The 24,666-nt window shown below is 36.5% G+C and overlaps 1 protein-coding gene across 1 annotated transcript in view; it reads left to right on the forward strand.

The window, feature by feature from the left end:
* The window catches only part of DNAH1 (dynein axonemal heavy chain 1), a 163,992-nt gene that overhangs the window by 99,289 nt on the left and 40,037 nt on the right, over positions 1 to 24,666 (forward strand). Inside the window, exons 40-53 of the mRNA XM_070933699.1 lie at positions 1,424 to 1,525; positions 8,743 to 8,883; positions 9,166 to 9,326; positions 10,748 to 10,905; positions 11,074 to 11,247; positions 13,009 to 13,047; positions 15,710 to 15,888; positions 17,043 to 17,273; positions 18,362 to 18,558; positions 19,128 to 19,263; positions 20,649 to 20,857; positions 21,960 to 22,131; positions 22,373 to 22,564; positions 23,585 to 23,695. Of these exons, the coding sequence (XP_070789800.1) occupies positions 1,424 to 1,525; positions 8,743 to 8,883; positions 9,166 to 9,326; positions 10,748 to 10,905; positions 11,074 to 11,247; positions 13,009 to 13,047; positions 15,710 to 15,888; positions 17,043 to 17,273; positions 18,362 to 18,558; positions 19,128 to 19,263; positions 20,649 to 20,857; positions 21,960 to 22,131; positions 22,373 to 22,564; positions 23,585 to 23,695 (2,202 nt within the window). The remainder of the gene's footprint in view (positions 1 to 1,423; positions 1,526 to 8,742; positions 8,884 to 9,165; positions 9,327 to 10,747; positions 10,906 to 11,073; positions 11,248 to 13,008; positions 13,048 to 15,709; positions 15,889 to 17,042; positions 17,274 to 18,361; positions 18,559 to 19,127; positions 19,264 to 20,648; positions 20,858 to 21,959; positions 22,132 to 22,372; positions 22,565 to 23,584; positions 23,696 to 24,666) is intronic.

A 24,666-nucleotide genomic window follows, 5' to 3' on the forward strand; every position in this document is an offset into this window, starting at 1 on the left:
TGTTCCCGGTTTGGACCGGTTCGCAAGAACCGGTAGTAAAACCTGCAGGAGGCCCTGCCCACCACCCCGGATGTCGTCATCGGCGATCTGCGCATCGGCAATCCCATTGCGAACCGGTAGTAAAGGTAAGTAGAACCCACCCCTGGCTCCTACCCTTGAGGTAGCTTCTACCCTCCTAATTTTTCATAGCAGCCTTAAGACCTGGCTCTGCCAGATGGCTTGGAGATGGCTTGGAGGGAGATTCACAGTGAAGGTGGTTGACTAATTAAAACCTATTTCCTCCTGCCATGCATCTGCCTCCTTTGACATGTGTGTTAAAGATTTTATCTGCTGTATTATTTTGTAATTTATGATTTTAATGCTTTTATGTTGAATGCTGCCCAGAGTCATTGAACACAAGATGGGTGGCAAATAAATTTCATAGTAAAGAAATAATAAAGAAATAAAATATATAAAAATATTAAAATAAACAGCCTAGGTTAAGATTGAACAAATACAGTATTAAACATTAAGCTCCAGCCTAGGACCAAACCAGGTTTTCAAAGCTTTCAGAAACCCAAGGAGAGAAGGTGCTGTCCTTACCTCTGATTCCAGAGGAAGGGAGCTGCAATAGAAAATATTCAGAATTAGAAATCTGAACAATTAATTGGGTTTTTGTATCTTCCTTCCATGGTTGGGGTGGGGAAATTTTATTTTACAAAAGGAAAACTTACAAATAAAACAAATTGGAAAGTAAAACTGAATTTTAATACAAATATTTTTTATTTTAACCATCTATTTTCTTTATCTATAGTATATTCCTTAAAATTCATTTTCAATATATTCTCATATTATTCTATTCTTCCAATATATTTATTTATTGCTCGTTTCTGTATTTGTTGTCTTAATCTCTGTCTGTCTATTACCACTGTGGTAGAGTTATGCATTTTTTCTTCTCAGAGTTCAATCTGAGATTATCTATCTATCTATCTATCTATCTATCTATCTATCTATCTATCTATCTATTCTGATTTCTATTTCTGTCCTGCCAGGTCTTTAGGTTTTTTTATTCTTTTACTTCTTGTTTGTTCCTAGTGAGACATCTTATGTCGTCTGCTCTTCTTCTGAATCTATCTATTCTGATTTCTATTTCTGTCCTGCCAGGTCTTTAGGTTTTTTTATTCTTTTACTTCTTGTTTGTTCCTAGTGAGACATCTTATGTCGTCTGCTCTTCTTCTGAATCTTTGCTTCATATAAGGGAAACGGCTTGAAGAAAGATGTTGTACATTTCTAAAACCTGTGTATTTCATTATTGCTAGGCCAATCTGACAGATACCACTGATATGGTAATTTCTTTCTGAATCATTTTGGGAGACAAATTGGATGGAATCACTCTAATGTTATCTCCACACTTATTTCTACTCATCATGTTTTCACTCCATAGGTTAAACTGTTATTCCCAGAAAAAGGATTGGTTTACGACTATAAACTGGATGATGCTGGAATTAGTAATATTGAAGAAGATGAGGATGAAGATATTGTAGAGGTGGTATATTATGTTTATAATTTTATTTAATATTTTTATTATATTTACAACCCTGCAAGTTATACAGGGTTACTACATCTGCTAATGAATTGTTTCTCTCAAATTAATTTGTAAAAGGGCTACAGCTGTAGTTCTCACCTATCAACCATCTTGTTCGGTTACCATTTGAACTTATAACAATGGTGAAAAAGTAGATTTACAAGGTCCTTGAACTTCTGGCCATTGAAGCATCCCCATGGTCACATGGCTGCACTTTGGACACTTTGCAATCGTGTACATTTGTGATGCTTACAGCATGCTGCATATGTTTAATCACCATTTCCAACTTTCACAGCCAGCTTTCTACAAGAATAATCAATGGAGAAGTGGCCAGAAGTTGCAGGTCATGATCACATTATATTGTACTTAGCAGTCTACAGTGATACATTTATTGACCACAGTGCAATTGAAAGCCTAAATCCAATGCAGTCATGTGATGATTCCCTTAATTATTGCGTCACTTAGCAACAGAGTTACGGCTACTTGTATATCAGATTATGCCTATTCTTTAAGTCTGTAGCAAGTAGATCAGTTCTCTGTAATGCCTCTCTGGATAGTGATAGAACCTGAGATCACCCATAAGTTTCCCATACAGTTGCTCCTCATGGGGAGACTGCAGAACAGTGGTTGGTGGGTTTAGATCTCAGGGGAGGCAGTTAGATCTATGGGAGACAAGGAAATAGGTATCTTGCTCAACCATTGTGGACACTTCAAAGGGACGCTGGAGTTGCATACTTCCTTTTTTAGTCATTTCAGAAATTGCTTGTAAACTGCTTTTTTACTATTATGAACCCTTGGATTGACAAATTATACAGCATAAGGTAAGTTTTAAACGTTAATTTGAACACTGGACACTAGAGGGAACTAGAAACAACTAAAGATTACAATTAGGAAAACTTACATTTGACGTACTAATATAGAATGAAGCAAAACATTTTAACATTGGACATATTGAAGGGTATTTTTGAACAATGGACTCAAAAGTTAATTTTAAGAGTATCTACCTATAAAGATAGACTATGTTTAAAAGATTTTATGAAAGAGGAACAAGATTTACCTGACAAGATTGTGACTTATCTGAAAGTGAATTTAAAAATGACAGGCTACAAGATGGAAAAGATGCTACACTGGACATATAAAAAAAACTGACATATCTTAATAATTAAAAGGGATATACAAATAACAAATCAAGAGAGTGACCTGAATAATTTTCCTATATTGGATTTACAAAAAAGGCATGTTAAAGCTTTGAAGAATTTTGTGAGAAAGGATAAAAAAAATGAAAAGAAAGGGTCTGCTGGCTGCCAGAAAGAGAAAAAAAAAAAAAGCCCAGAAACTAGTGAATTGTGATTTCACTGAACTAGGGCTACATAACATCTTGGTTTACGTAGGTAGACCCTGGCTAAAGAGAAAGACACATAAAACCTACGAAAAATAAAGAAAAACAAATATTGTACCTTTACAGGGAGGATACATGAGATGAGGGTGTGGCTAACTGAAAAAAAAAAAGCCCAGAAACTAGTGAATTGTGATTTCACTGAACTAGGGCTGCATAACATCTTGGTTTATGTAGATAGAACCTGGCTAAAGAGAAAGACACATAACACCTACGAAAAAGAAAAACACACACACACACACACACACACACACACACACACAGAGATATATATATATATATATATATATATATATATATATATATATATATATATATATATATATATATATCCAAGTCAATTACAGATTCAAGTGCCCAAAGAGCAAATAATCTGCTCTATCCAGGCATGCGTAAATTATTGCTCTAACTTCAGTCATTATCATATAATATTATACTTTTTGAGATTAATTCTTCAGAGGTTCAATCATCACTCTCAAATCAAGAGCATGGAATTTTTAATACTGTGGCCATGTTTCAAATCATTCAAAAAAATCAATTGAGTGTGTTCACAGCTTCACAGAGCCGTTTATCTGCTGGAGTCCAAAAATAATTTTCTCACCCTACCATTATGGCCATACAATCAGAACATTAAACTTTGCAATACCAGTAGATAAAATTGCATAATGCATATATTTCCATAAACTTAACTAGCATATTTTGTATGTGTATTGTTATTTTAAATGGTTATGGAGAGTGATACAATAATGAACTACAAATGCCTGGCTTGAATATTTGTAGAGAAAGAACATTTCAGAGTAATATGCCATTTTTCCCAATGTTGAAGGCCCTGTTAAGAATCAGCTTTGATATGAATTTTCTAAACAACCATTGGTAACTAATTTTTTAACTACTATACTTTCTCCCCAAATTTTAAATCTAAGAATATTAATTGTAGCTTGTCAGGCAAATGCTAATTAGTAAAGCTTTAAAAGATTGTATATTTTGAAAGGCACAACAATTGTTTTCACTCTTGAGGAAGTGTGACTTTTCAGCATTTGGCTCCCTCAACCAAAACTCAGCAATAAATCATGGGCTCTCTAACTTTTCATAGCTTAACCTATTTCCCAGATTACTGTTAGCAAAAGGCCCACAGACTCCATTTGGTTAGTTAAGAATCTTGATTGCAAACAAGAATCAAGCCAAATAAAATACTTAATTTTCCACTGCTACCATACTATCTGTATGTCTTAGTGCCTCTTTAATGCACAAAGGTGCAAATTCCTGCCTCTCTCAGGAATTAATGCATTCTTGCTGTGATGCTTCAGGACCTTGAAGCTGAATGGTTGCTGATTGCTTATATAACTGCCTACTCTGAGCTGAGAATCATTGGTCCTCATCTTCTCACAGAGTTGGAATGTTAGCTTGAGAAAAGGTGCTTGGATGTTATTTAACCATATGTGTGTGGGTGCAGGCGTCTAAGTCAGAGAGAGAGAGCTGGAAAAAGATTTCTGGGTCTATAAGTGAAAGTAGCAAAACAAATGCAAATGGCTTTAACTAATAAAGGAAACACCCTTTAAAACAACCCATTTGTGCCAAGTCACAACTAAAAAATCCAACTTCAGTACCAGCAATAAATGACAGAACAAGTAAATTGTTATTCAACTTCATTGTAAAAATCTACCCTGAGTGTAACTAAAGGCTATCAAACCTCACAGTCAAGATTAGAGAGACTCCAGTTACATATCACTACCATTTTCACTCCCCAGCCCCTTAAAAGGAGTTTAAACAATGAACTAATATGATGATTAGGGGACTGGAGACTAAAACATATGAAGAACTGTTGCAGGAACTGGGTATGTCTAGTTTAATGAAAAGAAGGACTAGGGAAGACATGATAGCAGTGTTCCGATATCTCAGGGGCTGCCATAAAGAAAAGGAGGTCAAGCTATTCTCCAAAGCACCTGAGGGTAGAACAAGAAGCAATGGGTGGAAACTAATCAAGGAAAGAAGCAACTTAGAACTAAGGAGAAATTTCTTGACAGTTAGAACAATTAATAAGTGGAACAACTTGCCTCCAGAAGTTGTGAATGCTCTAACACTGGAGGTTTTAAAAAGATATTGGATAACCATTTTTCTGAAGTGGTGTAGGGTTTCTTGCCTGGGCAGTGGGTTGGACTAGAAGATCTCCAAGGTCCCTTCCAACTCTGTTATTCTTTTCTATTCTAATACACAATCGTCAGCTTCCAAACTCAAACAAGACCATGAATCAATCAAAGTCTCCTTTTACAGAAGAGTGCAAACTGTACATCATTCAATCAATGTCATCCCCCATCCACATTTTTGGTATATTTTATATGCATTTGATTAGCAATACACCATTTTGACTGGTTGCTAATCAGTGACTAACCCAACTCCAAATGAAGCCAACACTGACGTCCAGCCCCCAAACCCTCCCTTTCAGTTCCCCTGCACTCATTGGCCATCTTCCAAGTCATTCTACCCCTAATCTACTCCAACTCAAAGGAATTTCCCCCCTCCCATCCCATCTCCTAGGGGATATTATCTCCAGAGAAAATAAGTAGGTGAAAAGTCAAACGTCCCTTTCCAGATGCCTTCGCTTCTCCTTCTTATGTCAGCACTAGAGTAAATGCAGGTTGAAGTGCTGACAATGGTAGTATCTCAGCATGATGCTCTAGTGGCTAGACTCTGTTAGAAGGGGGAGGCTAGGTTAAGACCAGAAATCAAGAACGGGGGTAAAGCAAAGGCCACTGATGGTAAAGAAATGGCCCATGGATAAGCCTCGGCATTTCAGATGTGTGATTTCACATACATTGCAGCTGAGCTGGGAATAAATAGACACAATGCCAAGCACATATGACAGTATGAGATCACAAAAGTTTTGATATGATGCTGGACTAATACAAAAACCCCATGAGGAAGTGTCTATGGAGATTCTCAGTCATCCAGGTCATGGGTGTCCCAAAGGTGCTTTTTCAAGAGGCAACTGGACTTTCTGGACTTTCAAAGTCCAGTTGCCTCTTGAAAAAGCACCTTTGGGACACCCATGTGGAAGGGCCCTCTTTGGTCACATGTAACCTTTTTAGGAAGTTCCCAACTTTAGGACAAATAGACTTACAGGAAACATTATAAAAGGAAAAAAAGGCTATCTCCTCATTATTTATTTATTCATTTAATTATTCATTTATTTAATTTGTTTGCCACCTATCTCATCATAAAGCGACTCTTAAAGCGAGTCTTATCCTGTCATAAATGAAATAATAGAAATCTATCCTTTTTACTGTTATTTTGGTACAATGTTGACTGAATGACTTTAAAAGATGCTATGCTAATAGGAAAATGATCTGTATTTATTACATAATACCATATTCCTAGGGGCAAAGTTTTATTGAAATAAATTCAATTTTTCATTATTCTCAAGTCAAAGACTCTTCACATAATCATATTGGCCTATTACCTTGATAAATTCATTTTTAAAATACATTTACTACAATACTGGTGAAAGGTTTAATTATATTCATAAACAATACACATTGCTCCAAAGTAGTCGACTTCTGGTTTTTTTAAAAAATAGAATGGACTTTATTAAATTTAAAATAACATAGCATTTATACTAAAATGCTGGACAGTAGGTTAGCGAGCCCACGTTCAAGACCCAAGAGCTGCCATGACATATGGTTGAGCTCTTGTCCTTCACTCCAGCTCCTGCTGGAGACATGAAAGGAGCCCCAACTGGGCGTCCCCAGGGCAATTGTGATGTCACTGACTAATCCTTTCAACCCGTGAGTGCCTCGACACTCCTGACTCAAGTGCATGAAATACGGTACAGCATCCTGGTGCTACTGTGTTGTTCCACACACACATTTCTGTCCCTCTATTTGTGGCTGGCTGGAATGTGATTTGGCTGGAGGTCTCGGGGTGTGTGTGTCTGGCTTCTGGGGTGTAGATTTTTCTGTCTGTGGGTGCTGGGACTCGTTTGTTGACAAGGGCTAGTTTCCAGATGTCTGGTAGGCGGGAGGTATCGTCATGTTTATTCATATTATGGGGACGTTTTTCTATTTCAGTGGCTTCCATAATTATACTCTTGTTGAGGTGTTCAGTTTTGGAGATTAATTTGGTTCCTTCAAAATCAATTTCATGTCCTGTAGCTTTAAGGTGCTGGAAAAGAAGAAGAAACTTCCTCTCTTTTCCTCCCACCTACCAATCAGAACGAAGAGGTGGAGCCATCCCAGCAAAGCAGACTACCAGCACCAGATTTAAAATAGTAATGGCAGTTGCTGCAGAAGACCCCTTGCATAAGCCTGATGATGACAGATGAGATTCTGCCGAAACGTTGCCAAAGTGCTCTCAATCTTACACGGGAGAAGACCCGAAGACACCAAGACTTGCATATATGTGTGTGTGTGTGTGTGTGTGTGTGTGTGTGTGTGTGTGTGTGTGTGAGTGTGTGTTTTCAATGAAAAAAATTATAGCATCAATGAAAAAAAATATTTTAAAAACAGTGAAAGAGAATTTTAAGAGCATTAAGATGCTTATATAGCATTAAGTGCTGTTTTTTTTTTTTGTTTTTTTTTTTGGCTTTAATTTATATGCTGCCCTTCTCCGGAGACTCAGGGCAGCTTACAATGCGTTAAGCAATAGCCTTCATACTTTTGTATATTTATACAAAGTCAGCTTATTGCCCCCACAATCTGGGTCCTCATTTTACCTACCTTTGAAAGGATGGAAGGCTGAGTCAACCTTGAGCCTGGTGAGATTTGAACTTGCAGTAATTGCAAGCAGCAGATGTTAATAACAGTGCTTTAGTCCACTATACTAACCAAGGCTCTTGGTTGTGCTTTCATCTTGTATTGTTATTCTTTCTAATTTCTATTTTTGTTTTGCAAAAATAAAGGGGAAAGTGAGAGAGAGAGAGAGAGAGAGAGAGAGAGAGAGAGAGGCTGTTAGCTGGAGGCCACCTGCAAGCCATGGCTTGCTAATTATAAAATAGCTATTAAGAACTAGCCTCCATTCATTACTGCTAAGAATATATTTCAGTCCATGTACATATCTCCCTAATTCCTTCCTTTTCCTTTTGTTTGGTTTAATCATACACCTCATAAGATTTCACCAGTGTAGGAGGAAGTGTTGATAGATACCAAGTGGTATCTGCACACCTGCATTTGTATGTGTGGGTATAAAATTGAAGGAGTAATTCTGATAGTTCATGAGAAGGATATAATGATTTTGTTGTTGATTGTTTGCTTGTTTCAGGGGAAGTGGAGGTGGAGCCTCAGAAACTTACTAAGTTAGGAGCATCTCTTCCTGTCCCTTTGATTGAGCTGTGGAGATGGTGCTAATGGGTGCTAATGGCATCGAAAACAGTGCTCCAGATGGCATTTCTTTTCAAAATATATCTTGTCATGGTTTCATTTTCAAAGTATACTGGAAGGAGGATCATTTTTAACATAAAGTCACTCATGTATCCATCCCCATTTCCACGTCCCGTCTAAATTTTATTTCCCCGGCCCTCAAATCCAAATCTTCTTTGACAAGAAATCCTCAGTTTGGATGAAACAGTATTTAGGGAAGAGTCAGCACAGCACCCACTTCCAATTGGGCTTATTGTGACTAATATTAATCTGATGAGGGCCAATCATTTTTCCAATGGCACAATAGCATTTAAGTATTCATACCACTGTAGCTAGAAGGGTAATAACTTGCAAGTCCATTTCTATATCAGATACAGGATAATTTAAACCATATAATCTCTCTTTTTCATCAATACCTTCATCTCTCTTAGGTGTGCTGGCAGAATTGGATGAGTTCTTCTACAGAGTTTAAAATGGCGCCTGATACCAGCTATTGTGATATTATTGTACCTACAATGAACACTGTCCAAATGGCGTATCTCTTAGAAATGTTACTGACTAATCACAAACCGGTATGTATGTGTTGTGATTTTCAAATAGGTACAATCTAGTATTATGCCAATGCAAGCATTCGGTTGCACAATTAGACTATTGGGAGCACTTTTATCAAGTAGCCAGAAACATGACAACTGTTGGTGCATTATTCTTGCATTTGTGATTGGGATTGTAATCTAAAAGTTATTTCATCTTTCCAAGTTTTATCTGAGTTATAATTAAGCTTCATTTGGGGAAAAATGTATATTTGGCAATTGTACCCACGAATACATAATTACAATTTTCTTTTCCTTATATAGGTTCTTTGTATTGGTCCCACAGGAACTGGAAAAACACTCACTATAGCAGACAAGCTTCTGAAGAACCTGCCATTAGAATATATCAGCCATTTTCTGATGTTCTCTGCTCGAACCTCAGCCAACCAAACCCAAGATCTCATTGACAGCAAGCTGGATAAAAGGTACTCTGTCTTAAAACAAGTCTCTAATTTTCTTCCTGTTTAATTTATTTGTTTTTACATATATTAGTTGACTTTGCTTTCCAAATCTGCTAAAATGCTTACAGGTAGTCTGCAACTTATAATCACAATTAAGTCCAACACTTCCATTGCTAAGCAAGACAGGTGTTAAGTGACTTTTATCTTATTGTATTGCCTCTTTCCATAGTTGTTAAGTAAATTGCTGCAATTGTTAAGTTAGTAACATGGTTGTTAAGTGAATGTGGCTGCCACATTGCCTTTGCTTATCCGAGGGTCGCAAAAGATGATCAGGACCCTGCAACCATCATAAATACATATCAGTTGACAAGTGTTCAAATGTTGGTCACATGACTATAGGAATGCCACAATGGTTGTACGTGTGAAAAATGGTCATAAGTTACTTTTTTTAGTGCTACTGTAACTTCAAACAGTCACTAAACAATTGGTTGTAAGTAGAGATCTACCTATAATTTAAAAGCTTGAAGTAAGAAGCAAAATGTTAAGGAATGACTTCTCCTGTGATCTGTGGCAAAAATAAACCTTGGCGTTAATAATATGGGCAAAAGAATATTGGAGAAATACGGCCCCTGGAATGCCTACCCATTATATCAATACTTATCACTGACTTTATAACATTATTTCTTACTGTTCAGAATTGTTTTTTAATCAAATCACATAGTGGTAAAACATAGTGATTATGGATGTGCACTCAAACAACATTATATATGACATTAATTGTTTATAAGTAGGTTTGTACGACATGCATTTCTGTGAAATTGTGAATATAACTTACACCTACCCTACTGAGGGGCATTGTGTTATTAAGTAATGTGGGAGAACTGCAGAAATTCTGTACTAAGGACTCTTCTAAGATGTGTGAAGTATCTGAGCAATAAATCACTTTTCACTTACAATAAATTCTTACTGTCGGCACTGGGAGCATATACCAGTAATTCTGCAGACCCATGGCAGCACAGAGCATAGCCTCCCATTAGAGATCAGGCTAGTCCCCACTTTGTTGGACTTCAGGAAATTGAATTCTGTTGGAGAGTCTTCTCTAAGGTCATATGCCACACCATCATTTACCCTTTTAGTTTTGTTTTTGTTGTTTAGTTCATTTATTGCAGGGTTTTATGATTGTTTGTTGTTTAATTTTAACCATACAATGAATGTTTATTTTTTTTTTGCCTTATTATACCTTATGTACACTGCCAAGAATATATTAAATATATATTAAACATATTATTTGGCAGTTTATTAAATAATATTTAATACTACGTATATTAAATAAGGTATATATGTAATATATATCAATATATATTTATTAAATAAATCTTCAAAAAGGATTGTTATGTATCATGTATTCCACCCAGTAATTTTGATTTTTGTCTTGTTAAATGCAGGCGTAAGGGAGTTTTTGGTCCCCCGCTTGGCCGATATTTCATTTTTTTCATTGATGATATGAACATGCCAGCCTTAGAGACCTATGGTGCCCAGCCACCCATTGAGCTTCTTCGGCAATGGATGGATCATAAAGGCTGGTATGATAGGAAACAAATTGGTAAGATACAAGTTCTGTGTCTAATTTCTGTACAAAACACTGTTTGTTTTTCAGAACAGACAGGTCAGTTTTAAATCTGCACTGGTATACTTATAAACCTGTCTGCTGGGGTCTGTGTTTTAATGTTAATGTTTCATTAATCTTGGGCATGCTTTTGCTCATTTTCAGGTACTTTTAAGAAATTAGTGGATATTAACTTTATTGGTGCCATGGGACCACCAGGAGGAGGACGAAATGCAGTTACACCACGCCTCACGCGCCATTTCAACTATCTCTCATTCACTGAGATGGAGGACAGCAGCAAGAAGAAAATCTTCTCCAATATTCTTGGCAGTTGGATGGGTGGGTTATGTGAAGCAAGGTTCTTGCCTTTTCTTTTTCTTATCTCTCTTATTAGATTATCTGTAACTTTAGAGGGGCATATCCTGTTGTTCCAACAGATTGTTATTTGGATTGCTAGTCCGGTCTGGGCAGACAGTGAAATCATAATAGAATCTATAAAGTGGTCCTATGCTATTTATTATCTTTTTTTCAAGAATACTGTCAGATGCTGCCAGATAAATGCAAGATTGTCTATACAGTATTCTTATTGATTAGAATATTACCTAAGTGAGAGGCAAAATCAGGCCACTGAAAAATAAGACGTTTTACATAATCTCTGTTTATTTTGTACTTGAGGAAATCCCTCCTCAAGAAGGATGTGTAGAGATATGTACATTTTATATGTACTGTAAGAAAAATATGTTTAAGTTCCCTGGATTCCCAAGCTTATTTTAGCTCCACAATGTACAATGTATAGAACATCTAGGTGGTCATTAAAAGCTTCCCCACATTCTGCCATTTGTAAGGCCTGATGCCTGCATTTATGACTTTTATAGCATCTCTCTCTTTCTCAGTTCTGTGTTTGCCATTACAATGAGTTACTATGTGTTGCCCTGTATAAATTTGTAAGCATTGTGGTGGTCATTTTTCACTTAGCAACTGTGTCACCTCAGGACCTAAGTACCTGTCCCAATTGCAGTCAGTAAACAATGACTACCAGTACTGAGAAAAAAGCTCTGCCTTTCTAGCATACAGTAAGGAAGCTGGGAATCCAGAAGAAAAATACTTTCTTTCTGAATCACCAACTGACCCTGTTTGCTGGCTGCTAGGTAATGAAGAGGGGGTTGCAACTTTAAACTTCCCTTCGCTACAATTTTCTCTTGCTCATCCCAGATGCTGTCATGTGTATGTGAGTACAAGATAAACAATGTGTTCTTGTCTTTATGAGGGAGAGGATACTTCAACCTGGCATAGTTTGTACTCTATTTCCACTCCCCAATCTCACACAAATGTGTTTGAGGCCAATCTGTAATCACCTTTGCTTCCATTGGCTTCAGAGCACTGAAAGGTTGTTTTTGTGGGGAAAGTAGGAGCAAGAAGGTGCATATATTCGCCGCCTTAATTTATTTGTAAAAATAATAAAAGCAGGCTACAAATAATAAAATAAAAAACCCTACAATAAACTTTTCAAAACTCTCTCCAGATAGCCATAAAAGATTTTTTTTTTATTTTTATTTTTTTTTAAAGGTACTTAAAAATTATAGTACCCTCTCAACATCATAGCTCCTGGAGTAATAAAAATTATTTTGCTCCCATTCAGTGAATTTTTTCCTCTACATTTTCATTATGTATAGTGTGCACATTCTTGCCTAGGAACCTTTCTACAATTGGATGCCATTGCTTCTATTTCTATTAAATCAGAAATTGTAGCTATAAAAAGAAAGACTATCAGTCTGAACAACTTCTTTCAACAGGGTTTACAAAGCTTGCTCAAAATAACAAAAATTGGGTTCATAGTCTGTTTTACTTCTCTACAGACTTAGGTTGTGGCTGAAATTGAAGCAAAAGCTTGCTTGCACCCAAAAGCAAAAATATTGGGATGCATGGCAAAACAAGAGCAGAACCAAGAACCAAAAAATCAACTTTCCAGATAGGGTCAACAAGTTTCCTATCAAGGCAGCCTGTCCTTGGGGCAAAATAACTCCATCCCCCTTTTCTATTTTGAAGATGGAACTTTTTGAAAAAAAAAATAAACATTTTAATTTTTTTCTTGATTTTTAGCTGGAAAACTAGGAGAAATATGTTACAGAGAGCCAGTCCGTAAGTAATTTAAGATAAGAATTATATTAGTGGTACATTTTAGAAATATACTGTTTCAGTTATTTTTAAATTTTGGGTGGTGTCCTTCAGATTTGGGCTTCATTAGAGGAAAGCAAGGAGTTTGTGTACAATAGATAATAGCAATATAATTATAATAATTATAAATATAATATTGCAGATTGATTACAAATAACAGCATGACAAAGCAGCATCAATGTTCCATTCAAATATCTGCAAGAAATATCACTTGCTTGCAAACAAGAACTGGTCGAACCACAAAACAGACAAAATAATAAAATATGAAGAAGCAGAAGTGCTCTGAGAATTAAACAGACAAGCACTTGTCATATAATACCCCAGACTTAACAATTATTGAAAAGAAAGACAAGTAAAACTGGATGGTGGATATTGCAATACCTGGAGATAAGAGAAAAGAGAAAGTAAGGGAGAGAATTACAAAATAGAAAGACTTGTAAATAGAAGTAGAATGACTGTGACAAAAGAAAGCCAAGACACTACCAATAGTATTACATGCTTTATGTGCAATCTCCAAACATCTGGAGCACAACTTGAACATTATTGACATTGACAAAATCACCATCAGTCAATTGCAAAAGGCTGCCTCACTTGGAACAGCTTACATCCTGTGATGATACCTTTAACACTATTAAACAATAACATCTGGGAACATCTATCCCAGGTCCCTTGGAAAGACTCACTAGGTGGATAAAAGTGCCAAATCCAATCTAAAAAAATGGCTGACTGGGTAGTGAACCATAATAATAATGAAAAGTCACCAGATCTCATGTGTTCTCACTTGAAATATTGCAAGATTTCAAGAAGAAAGAAAAGAAAACATTTACGAAAAATAGTAGGTGAAACTCATGCTGTAGGCCAACTCACTACAGCCAACTCACTGCAGCCAATTTACCATGGCTAACTTGCTATGGGACAACTTGCCGCAGGACATGAGTTACACTAATACCAAATAAATTGTGGAATAGAATCATTAGAGAAAGGGTGCAAAAGAAGGAACAAAATGAAATGTGAATGACAAAAATTTAAATAATTTTTAATTACTTTAAATACTTGAATTGTTAAATTGTCCTGCAGCGAGTTGTCCCATGGTGAGTTGACCATGGAGAGTTGTCCTTCCATGACTGGGCCAGTAGGCCATGGCAAGTTGGCTACCGAGAGTTGGCCACACTAAGTTGTCCCATTCCACTGTAGTGATACAATAAGAAAAAAATATACCTGAACTTAGTTTATAATAACATAATATATTAAACCTCTCCATGTTTTCCTATAAATAGCAATAGCAGTAGCACTTAGACTTATATACCATTTCACAGTGCTTTAAACCCCTCTCTAAGTGGTTTACAGAGTCAGCATAATATTGCCCCCAACAATCTGGGTCCTCATTTTACTGACCTCGGAAGGATGGAAGGCTGAGTCAACCTTGAACCGATGAGAAATTATCTTTCTGTAATATCCATGCATTTTTCCATATTTTATACTTTATGGATTTTTATTCTTTAGATTTCTCAGAATTCCCTTTTTCAGGTTTATATTAACTCAGTCCAACAGTGACTTTTTGGAACTTCCACTTTGTCTTGACCTTCCTTTCTATCTTCCTTCGTGTATTTGATTTGCACCCTCCTTCATTCTCTATATGAGTAAACCATCTTAAGGTACTTCTTTCATATGTTCCTCGTGTTTATATTCAGCGTTCATCCTTTCTTGATTCTCTTTTGCTTTAGCGCACACTCAATCCATTCCCACTGCATTTCAATTTACTTTTTTCTTTCTCCTAATAACCAGCTCTCACTTCCCTATACAGAAGCATGCTTTTAAATGTAAATTTTCTCTTCCTATAACAAACATTTGTCCTTCACAATGAACCATATTATATGCACTCTCTTTTTGTTAGCATTTTCCTGTCTTAAAACTTCTTCATTCATATCCCATTTAAGGAAACATTCTACCAAGATACACAAATTCCCCTGTTGACTCTGTTTTTTTCACCATTTATGCATAAGAAGCAATTATTCACTCCATTTTCCTGTCAAACATAAATACCTTGGTCTTTTATAAATTAAGTTACATGCATAAGTCATGTCATCAAATCTCTGCCATCACCACAAGAATTCCTTATATGCTTATTCATAAATACTGTAAACAAATAAGCAGACATCACACATTCTACTCCTAGGGATGTTGCACTGACTGCTTTTTCCCTTGCCTAATCACTGCATCTATTAAACAAGGGGGAACCAGAAGTAGACCACAGAAATGGAACCAAATTTTTCAAAATACTAGTTATTAATCATGTTCATAAACATGATTATCAAATGAACCAAGAAAGAAATAAGTTAACTAGTGAGGACTGGGGGTGAAAGAGCAGAATTCCAATTTGGCATGACCAAGTACAATGTTAGCAGCTTTAAGACAGACTGAAAAGAACATTGAACAACAAATAAAGCTTTGGTATAATGTAGATTCAGGAATAAAGATAATAGGATATTTTCTTAATCTGTTTGTGAAATAATTATCTTGCTTGGTCCCATGGCAGGTTTCTATATTGCCATGCAACCAATATTCATTTTATCTCTTTTGAGAAGTCCTCTCTGCAAGACTGATCAGAAATTTTGTTTTCTTTTAGCTGGATGCCCTCAAATAGCAAATCTAAATGAGCCTCTCGTTGATGCTACAATATACGTGTATTCAACCATCACATCCCAACTGTTGCCCACTCCAGCAAAATCTCATTACACGTTTAATTTAAGGGATCTCTCCAAGGTTTTCCAAGGAATGCTGATGGCAGATCCAGCTAAAATTGTGGTGAGTGCTGTTTTCATAACATTGGCTGGACTGCCTACCAAAAAGGACTTATAATTAATTTTCTAATTAATCAAAATCCTGATCATTATCCTTTTCTATGTATCTCATAGATCACATTAAAAATGATTTTTTTTATTTAGAAATTCACTTTGACTTTCCTTAAAATGTATTTGAGATTTTAAAAAATGAAACACTTTTTTCTGAGTTTGGTGGTAACCACAAATGAATCACATCTGTATGATTTAGCCAGTCACATTTTTATCTAAAGCATCCATGATTAATATGAAATGGCAAACTCCATCTGAGTATGAAGGAATAATTTGGATACATAGCACCAAGATATATACCAGGTTTTTGTTTATTACTTCATCACAGTGTTAATAATTTAATAATAAGTATAACAAATTGGGAAATGGAGTACATTAAAAAAATGTTAGATTCCGTATAATGAGAGAATATTTAATTTAACCTTCTTTAAGGGAGATTCTACTAATTACTATTTTCAGTCTGAGTTGCTGGTTGTTTAGACCAGTGCCTGTGGAGTTTCTCAATTATCTAGGTCTGTCATGGTGAACCTATGGCATGCATGCCAGAGGTGGCATGCAGAGCCCTCTCTGTGGGCACACACGCCGTCGCCAGCTGCTCTTCTGGTTTACGGCATGCCGGCCAGCTGGTCTTCATGGGCGCCGGAGCACTGGAAAACAGCCTGAAAGCAGCCCAAAAAATGCCTAAAACCGGCCTGGAAAACGGCCTGAAAATGGCCCAGAAAACAGCCAAAAAACAGGCATGCACAGGCTGGCCAGTGGTCTTTGAGTTGTCCCAAAGGTGCTTTTTTCCAAAAGGCAACTGAACGTTTTTGTTTTTTTCCTTTGAAAATATTTTGCTTCTTATTCAAGAAGCTTCTATAGAAATGAAATATTTTCAAAGGAAAAAAAAACCAAGAAAATCCATTCACCTTTTGGAAAAACAACCTTTAGGTTTAGACCAGTATGTAAAGAAAAGATTATTTATTTATTTACATTATTGATTTGTGTATTATTCTATTCAATCTATACAGCTGCCTACCCCACATCTGTAATTTAGAAATGGTTTGGGGTCCTGTGGAAACCAAACATGGAACATTACTAAAGACTTACTTTATAATTCTTTGCCAGGATAAATTGCCCCTGCTGAGGTTGTGGTATCACGAAAGCTGTCGTGTGTTCCGTGATCGTCTAGTTAATGAAGAAGATCGAAATTGGTTTGATGACTTGATGAAGGACATGATGCTGGAATGGAAAACCAGCTTTTATGAAGTTGTTCCTTTTGAGCCTCTTCTTTATGGAGATTTCATGACACCTGGGTCTGATGCGAAGCTTTATGAACTGATCGATAGCAAAGAGAAGGTAGGTTGCAAATGATATATCTCTGCTTCTTCTGTTTGCTATATCTTTAATTCACACTGCACAATGTTTAATTTAAATATGGTTAAGGATAACATAAAGTGTGGAAAAATATTCCACATATGTTGCCCATGTGGGCTAACACGGGAAGCATATATTAAAAGTATGTATAATTTTCTGTGAAGAAGAATAAGGTTGTGCAAGGATAGACTGAACTCCAGAAGCATGCTGAGAATGATAGATGAAACTGGATGGAACAGATCTAGATTATGCACTTTTCCCCCAAGCCCCCTGCTTCTTTTGGTGTTTAGGCAAGTAATAAAGAACAGTTGGGAATCTGCTATACAGATGACTTGAGCATAGTACTTACGCTTGAAAAATGCAATAAACTAGGAAAGAGAACAAGTTTTATGTTCATAGGACTGCAGTGAATGCCATTAAAATCTTTACAGCTGACCTTTGCAAGTAATTACCCTTCCCACAGAACTCCCAAGTGGAAGGAGAGTGTGCTTACTGAGAAAATGTTAATTAAGCAGAGGGTAAAAATGTAAAGATTTTTAATAAGGAATGATGTCCTTTGCATTCACTGCCATGTAGCCTGAAATAATAATGATAACAGTATGCTTGCTTTCTTGATCACCAAATGAATTATAGTCATTAATTATTCTGGCTTCTTTGGTAAGCAAATGTTTGTCACATCTGTTGCTCAGATAGTTGAGGCTATGAGGAGTTAGATGACTTAATCAAGTCCATCATGGCTAAAACAATGAATTTTATTCTGGAATCTTATTCAATTTGTTGATATGACCTCTGATCGTTACAGCAAAACTAAGTGTGCTAGTTCTAATTCTATGTGTATTATGTTTGGTCTCAGATATCAAAATCAGTGTTTCCCTTTGTTGCCTAAAAATATTATTTTTGGAGCTCAGGTTATAATTTTATTCTTTCAAATAAGAGTATTTCATTTATTATCATCAGTGGCATCTGATGATAATAGACAAAAGGGATGCACTTCTCCTAAAATGGCCTCCAAAAATGTGTCTTTCCTAGCTAACTGGTCTTATTGCTCTTACATTTTGCTTTGTTCCCAGCTTATACATGTGATAGAAGAGTACATGGAAGAATACAATCAGATCAATACTACTAAGATGAAGCTAGTACTATTCATGGACGCTTTGGCACACATATGCCGAATCACACGTATTCTACGCCAGGCATTGGGCAATGCTCTTCTCTTGGGTGTTGGTGGTAGCGGAAGACAATCACTGACTAAGCTGGCATCTCATATGTAAGATATGAATGCATGTTATTCATTTCTGCACTAGTAAGCTGTGAACAAGTTACTCAGTATGCAAATTATTCAAAGCCAGGATTTGCAAGTTAGCATGCCACAGATAAATTACCAAGAATTAGGAACTGAATAAAATGTATATTCCATCAATGAAGACATAGATCATTGTTTCCAGTGGTAGGAAGTGCAACAAAACCATCTGGGTATGTTACTAAAATATTGGGGGGAGGATCATTTTTGCAAGGCAGCAGGTCACTGCAAAATTATTCCATAAGCCAAACCATAAGTCATAACCATACTTATGATAGAAATAAGTCCACACAGAAAAAAATTACACTTTTATCAAGCAGATTTTGACCTGTTCACTTAAATATATTTCTTGCTGAAGAAATAAGCTATTTTATTTTAAAAGTGGCTTGTTTTATTTATAATTACAAATTTTGTAATGAAAATGTCAATTGTCACAATGTCAATTGTGGCAGTGTTTGAAATGTTCCTAATGATGTTCTTCAGTAATATCTTTACAGGAGTAGTTCATGTCCTGATTCAGATTCCTTCCTTTTTAGAGCTGATTATGAATGCTTCCAAATAGAGCTTTCAAAGAACTATGGCACAGCTGAGTGGAGAGAAGACATCAAAAAGATCATGCTGAAGGCTGGCTTGCAAAGCCTCTCTATTACATTTCTGTTTACAGATACCCAGGTAAACAAATCTATTGGCAAAGTTCAAAGATTGGAATTTCTTCATGTATTGTATTAGTTAGCATGCTTCTCACATGTGTAATAGTCATTAGTGTTCTGAGAAGAGTCCAAACCATGGACTTACCCAGCTAATCTACCTCTCATATAATGCAATCCTGTACTATTTGTATCTATTTATGTGTTATTCTCCTTAAATTCAATAATTAAGCCACAATAAGCATGCATAAAATTGAAACTATTAGCCTCATTTTAGAATCCCTGTAATACTTCTATGATATGGCTCCAGTAGCCTGTCATCCATTCCTTACATAGTATTTTAATATTATATTTGCTTCTGATTAGTCCTACTAGAATTTCCAAAAAGTTCTTGAATTAGCCATAGGAACTAGATAACGAGGAGGAAGGTGAGGGGGAGGAGGATGGTGATGATGAGGATGATACTTATTTGCTGCCTGTCTCACCATGGGGCTACTCTAGACAACTCACAACAATAAAAAAACAAAGAAATAAAAAGGAAGCGTAAGCAAAGCAAAAGTAATATAATAGAAACAATAAAAGAAAACAAGGAAAAAGAAAACGAAGAAAATACATCAGCATAACTACTAAAAATGATGGGCAAATGGGGAGCAGAGGTGGGGGGGCAGGAGGTGGAGTTTGCTGTCAATGTGCAGCCCCCCTAGAGTAGAACTCCCCCATCAGATCCCCAGGCCAACCTGCAGAGCCAGAGAAGGATAGGAAATTGAGGCAGATCTTACACTAGAGGGCAGGATGTTCCAAAGGGCAGGTGCTGCAGCAGAGAAGGCTCTTCTGGATCACAACAGTTGCAGTTCTTTACCAATGAGTTCCCAGTAGGCTTTCTCTGCCAGCCCAAGTAGGATAGGCTAGTCTCAGTGGGACGAGATAGTTCACCAGGCAGCCTGGACCTATATCATTAAGGGTTTTAAAGATCATAACCAAAACTTGAACTTCACTCAGAAGCAGACTGGTAGCCTATATAGTTCGTGGAGAAGAGGTGTAATATGAGCCTCCAATCCTTATTTGATATTCAAATAAGATTCTTGAGGTATTCTACTTTCAGTTACAACTTTACAATGAACTCTATTATGATGGCTCTTGGAAGTCAAAAAAGAAAGAAAAAAATAAAGTTTATAAAAACAATGTGACAAGGCTATTCAGGGAGGGCATATCCCTAACAATACTGGAAAAGAAGAAGAAGAGAAGGAAAAGGAGGGATATTGAATCTTTCGATATACAGAAAGTTGGTTGGTTGGTTGGTTGGTTGGTTGATTAAATAAAATCTGATAATATAAAAATAAAAGATGTATTGGAGAGGTTATGGAGAAAATTGAAACAATGAACATAATATCATTATATATGTTTTTTTAGATCAAAAGTGAATCCTTCCTAGAGGATATCAACAACTTGTTGAATTCAGGAGACATACCCAACTTGTATGGCCTAGATGAGCAAGACCAGATTATGACTACTATGAAACCAGTTGTTCAGGACCAAGGACTTCAACCCACCAAGGCCAACCTGATGGCTGCATATACAGGAAAAGTGCGCAGTAATATCCATACTGTACTTTGTATGAGGTATGAGCTAACCTGATACATATGGCTTACAGGAAAAAAGAAACTTTTCATTTTCAGCAACTTTCCTCTCTTTTAATGGTGACTCATATCATAGAAATCTATATAATTACTCCACAGCAATCTTCCGAAGCTGATGCTAAAAGTAATTTGTAACACTTCATCCCTGCAGGGATAATGGGAGATATCACCCAAAAGGCTTACATAGCCCCAGATTAGGGGATTTTACTCTTAAAAAAGGAAGACAGGGAGTTCTCTTTATTCATTCACATTTGCCCCAGCATGCTACACAAAAAATACTTGAGCCAGTGGTACTTCCATCCAAGTCCTGCCCATTTAATTACACATGTGGTCCTAAGTCTCTATAAGCTTCTCCTACCACTGTTGCAAAGTGAAGACCTGAACTGAAACCTGCATCTTGAAAAGTTCTCTATATGCCATGGTTGCCATTTTTCCTGTTTTGGAAGAATTTGTGACATATGTTAACCTTCTTCTTATCCACTACAGAGAGAATATCGTGGCACTTGGAGATTGTTAGAGTTTGGGGGGAGGAGGGTGTATCTATCTAAACCCTTCTTGTTTTGTACCAAGATGGGGTTTTGAAACAATTCCATTATTATTTTTACTGCTACCGCAGGACTTTGTTTGGCTTTGCCTTAAGTATTTCCTATGAGGGAGTGTTTCTTCTGAGCCATTTCTCTCCCTCACACCCACGCACCCACTCCAGGCTTTACACATTATTTTGCATCTCTCAGTAGCTAAAATATAAAGTTCAAGGTTTTGCTTTAGATTACTGTAAATTTAAACTTCCTAATTTACTAATCCTGGTGAAATGAAGTGCTTAAGAACATGGGGGTTTTTTGGTTTTCTTTTTTTGTCCTTGGACCTACCTCTTGAAGACCAAGCTTTCAAGTCTATAGATACTAGATAGATTAAAGCTTATAAGGCATAGCGCTTCCACCTCTAGTTATAATGGAACCCGCTACCCTTCGCTGTGTCTCCAGGACAGCCTTTCCTGCCTACAATGTATTCCGATAGAACAACACTAACATAAACTGTTCTAACAAGAACTTTTCTTACTCTTTTCTGTTTCCGGACAATATAGTCCTATTGGGGAGGTATTCCGAGCACGGCTCAGACAGTTCCCATCTCTGGTAAACTGCTGTACCATTGACTGGTTCAACGAATGGCCTGCAGAAGCCTTGGAATCTGTTGCTGCTTCCTTTTTCAAAGATATCTCAGATGCTGAGTTTACTCCTGAAGTTTTAGAAGGCATGGTAAATACCTCTCTTGAAACAAATTCTGTGGAAGGTGTTGTAAAGTTTAGCAGCTAATTGATCATCAAAGATAATCATTAGAATTTAAAGTGTTTTCTTTTAATAGTTGGAATGTGCACCATTTTTCATGTTGTTTGATATTTGCCTAAAAAATGTATTTCTTAAATCATTTCATTTGGTTCATATACCTACTTTGTTAAAACATCCTTGAAGTTTCTTAAAATTGTTTTCTACATTGTAGATTCAAATGTGTGTAGAGATTCATCAGAGTGTTGCAATTAAGTGCAAGGCATATCTGGCAGAATTGGCAAGACATAACTATGTCACTCCCAAAAGCTATTTGGAGCTGCTCGGTATCTTCATCAGTTTGATAGGAACAAAGAAACAGGAGCTCAAAAGTGCCAAGAATAGGATGAAGAGTGGATTGGATAAGGTAGGATTCATTAGAAACATTTGCATTGATTTTTTTCCTCTTTTTAGAGGAACTTCACATAATGGATTGTTGCAATGATTCCTATATTGAAAGGTCTTGAAGCAACTTTTCATATTGCTTTAAAATTGAACCTGATGTTTTACCACGCCAAAATTATCACCTCCTCAACATATTCACCATAACTGGTAACATATTTATGTTGGATATAAGCAGACATTCGTTTTCTCTTCATGTATGTGCATATTACACAGATAAAAGCTAAACATTTTGTTGCTATCTTTTTCTGAAAAAAGATGGCCTAGCATTTTCCTGTTTTTTGGAAGGGGTGTTTGTGTTATTTTCCTAAAATTGGATCTAGCCTAAGTTACTGGATCTAGTTCCCAATAAAATCAGTGGCAGTTCCAATAGATCAGACTAAATTATCCAAGTGATGTCACTGAGTCTTTACATTTAATTAATGTCAAAATGCTACTATTGATGCTGATGAATTCGGTTTACTTTTAAGGAAAAATTAGACATTTCATGAATATAGATCAGAGATGATAAGAAACATGACACAGTATAATGAAATCATGGAAAAGCTAAACATTGACAATGGAAACAGCCAACTTTAAACTAAAAAATAACTACAACTGACAAGAGTCAACCAAAGTTAAATATCTGTATTTACCATTTAGTTCATGGCATGGTTACGTGTATGCTCAAAATTGCACTAATACTTATTCTGACTGAATAGTGATCAAGAATTTTATATCTGAAAGACCTTAATGACAAGCATACTCACATTATTCTGTGCAAACTAGAATCTCTAATCAGGAGATTGCCTTGATTAGAAATTCTACAAGTTACCCATATGCCATCTACTAGGTTGTTTGGTTCATGTAGTGTTCTGACACACTCAGGATACAAGAGAAAATAATTTCTATCCCACTTAAATTCTTTCAAGTATGATCACTACATTCTTCTCTTCATTTGAGATTCACCTTGATGGATTTCATATATAGTTTTCTTTCCTTCCAGCTTTTGCGAACAGCAGATGATGTAGCAAAAATGCAGGAAGAGCTAGAATTAGCTCGCCCCCTGCTGGCAGAGGCTGCCAAAGACACGCTTGTGACCATGGAACAAATACAGGTACTATATGCTGTGCAATCTACCTTCAGAAGCAAAGAATGCAAGATAAACATAATATTATGTGCAAATGCTAAATCTCATTGTTTGTATGTTGAAGAAAGCAACATTTATATTGCATATCCATGTTGCTTTTTGCTAGGCCCTGGCTTGCACTTAAAATAGGGAAGTATAGGTTGAATGTCATTAAAAGAATCATAAAATCTTGTTTATTGTTGCTTTTATTATACAAGGGAGAAGTGCCATTTGTATTTCCTTACAGAGGTGACAAAATATCTTGAGTTCCTTTTGCTTTAGTACCGAAATAGTTAGTTCAATATGTAAGTTGCTTCTCAAGTAAAAATGTATTCTTTAAGCCATGTTCCTAAAATTTTTCATGCAGTCAAGAATTTGGAATTTACATTTATTCCTTTAGAAATGTTGTAATTCATTTTACTCCATAGCACAAATAGCCTCATTGAGCCGCCTTTTATGTCACCTCCTGCGCGAGCTGCATTGGCTCCCGGTGGTCTTCCGAGTGCGCTTCAAGGTTCTGGTTATCACCTTTAAAGCGCTCCATGGCTTAGGACCTGGTTATTTACGGGACCGCCTGCTACCACCAATAGCCTCCCACCGGCCAGTACGCTCCCATAGAGAGGGGCTCCTCCGGGTGCCGTCGGCCAAACAATGTCGGCTGTCGGCCCCTAGGGGGAGAGCCTTCTCTGTGGGGGCACCTACGATTTGGAACGAGCTCCCCCGGAGATACGTAGGATCCCGGATCTGCGCACCTTCCGCCGCGCGCTTAAGACTTTTCTATTTTATCAAGCTGGCCTGGCCTAAATCTTCCCCCTTTTTAAATGTGGAAATTTTAAATTTTTAAATTTTAAATTCGTCTTTTTTATAGGGGTATGGGTAAGGCATTTTAAATTGGGGAGCCATTTTAGATTTAATTCTGTTTTAAACGTATTTTAATTGTTTATATTGTATGTTTTTAA

Source organism: Pituophis catenifer, unplaced genomic scaffold (assembly GCF_029215685.1).
Source record: "Pituophis catenifer annectens isolate HBS135680 unplaced genomic scaffold, rPitCat1.0.hap2 SCAF_2, whole genome shotgun sequence".
NCBI classification, from domain to species: domain Eukaryota; kingdom Metazoa; phylum Chordata; class Lepidosauria; order Squamata; family Colubridae; genus Pituophis; species Pituophis catenifer.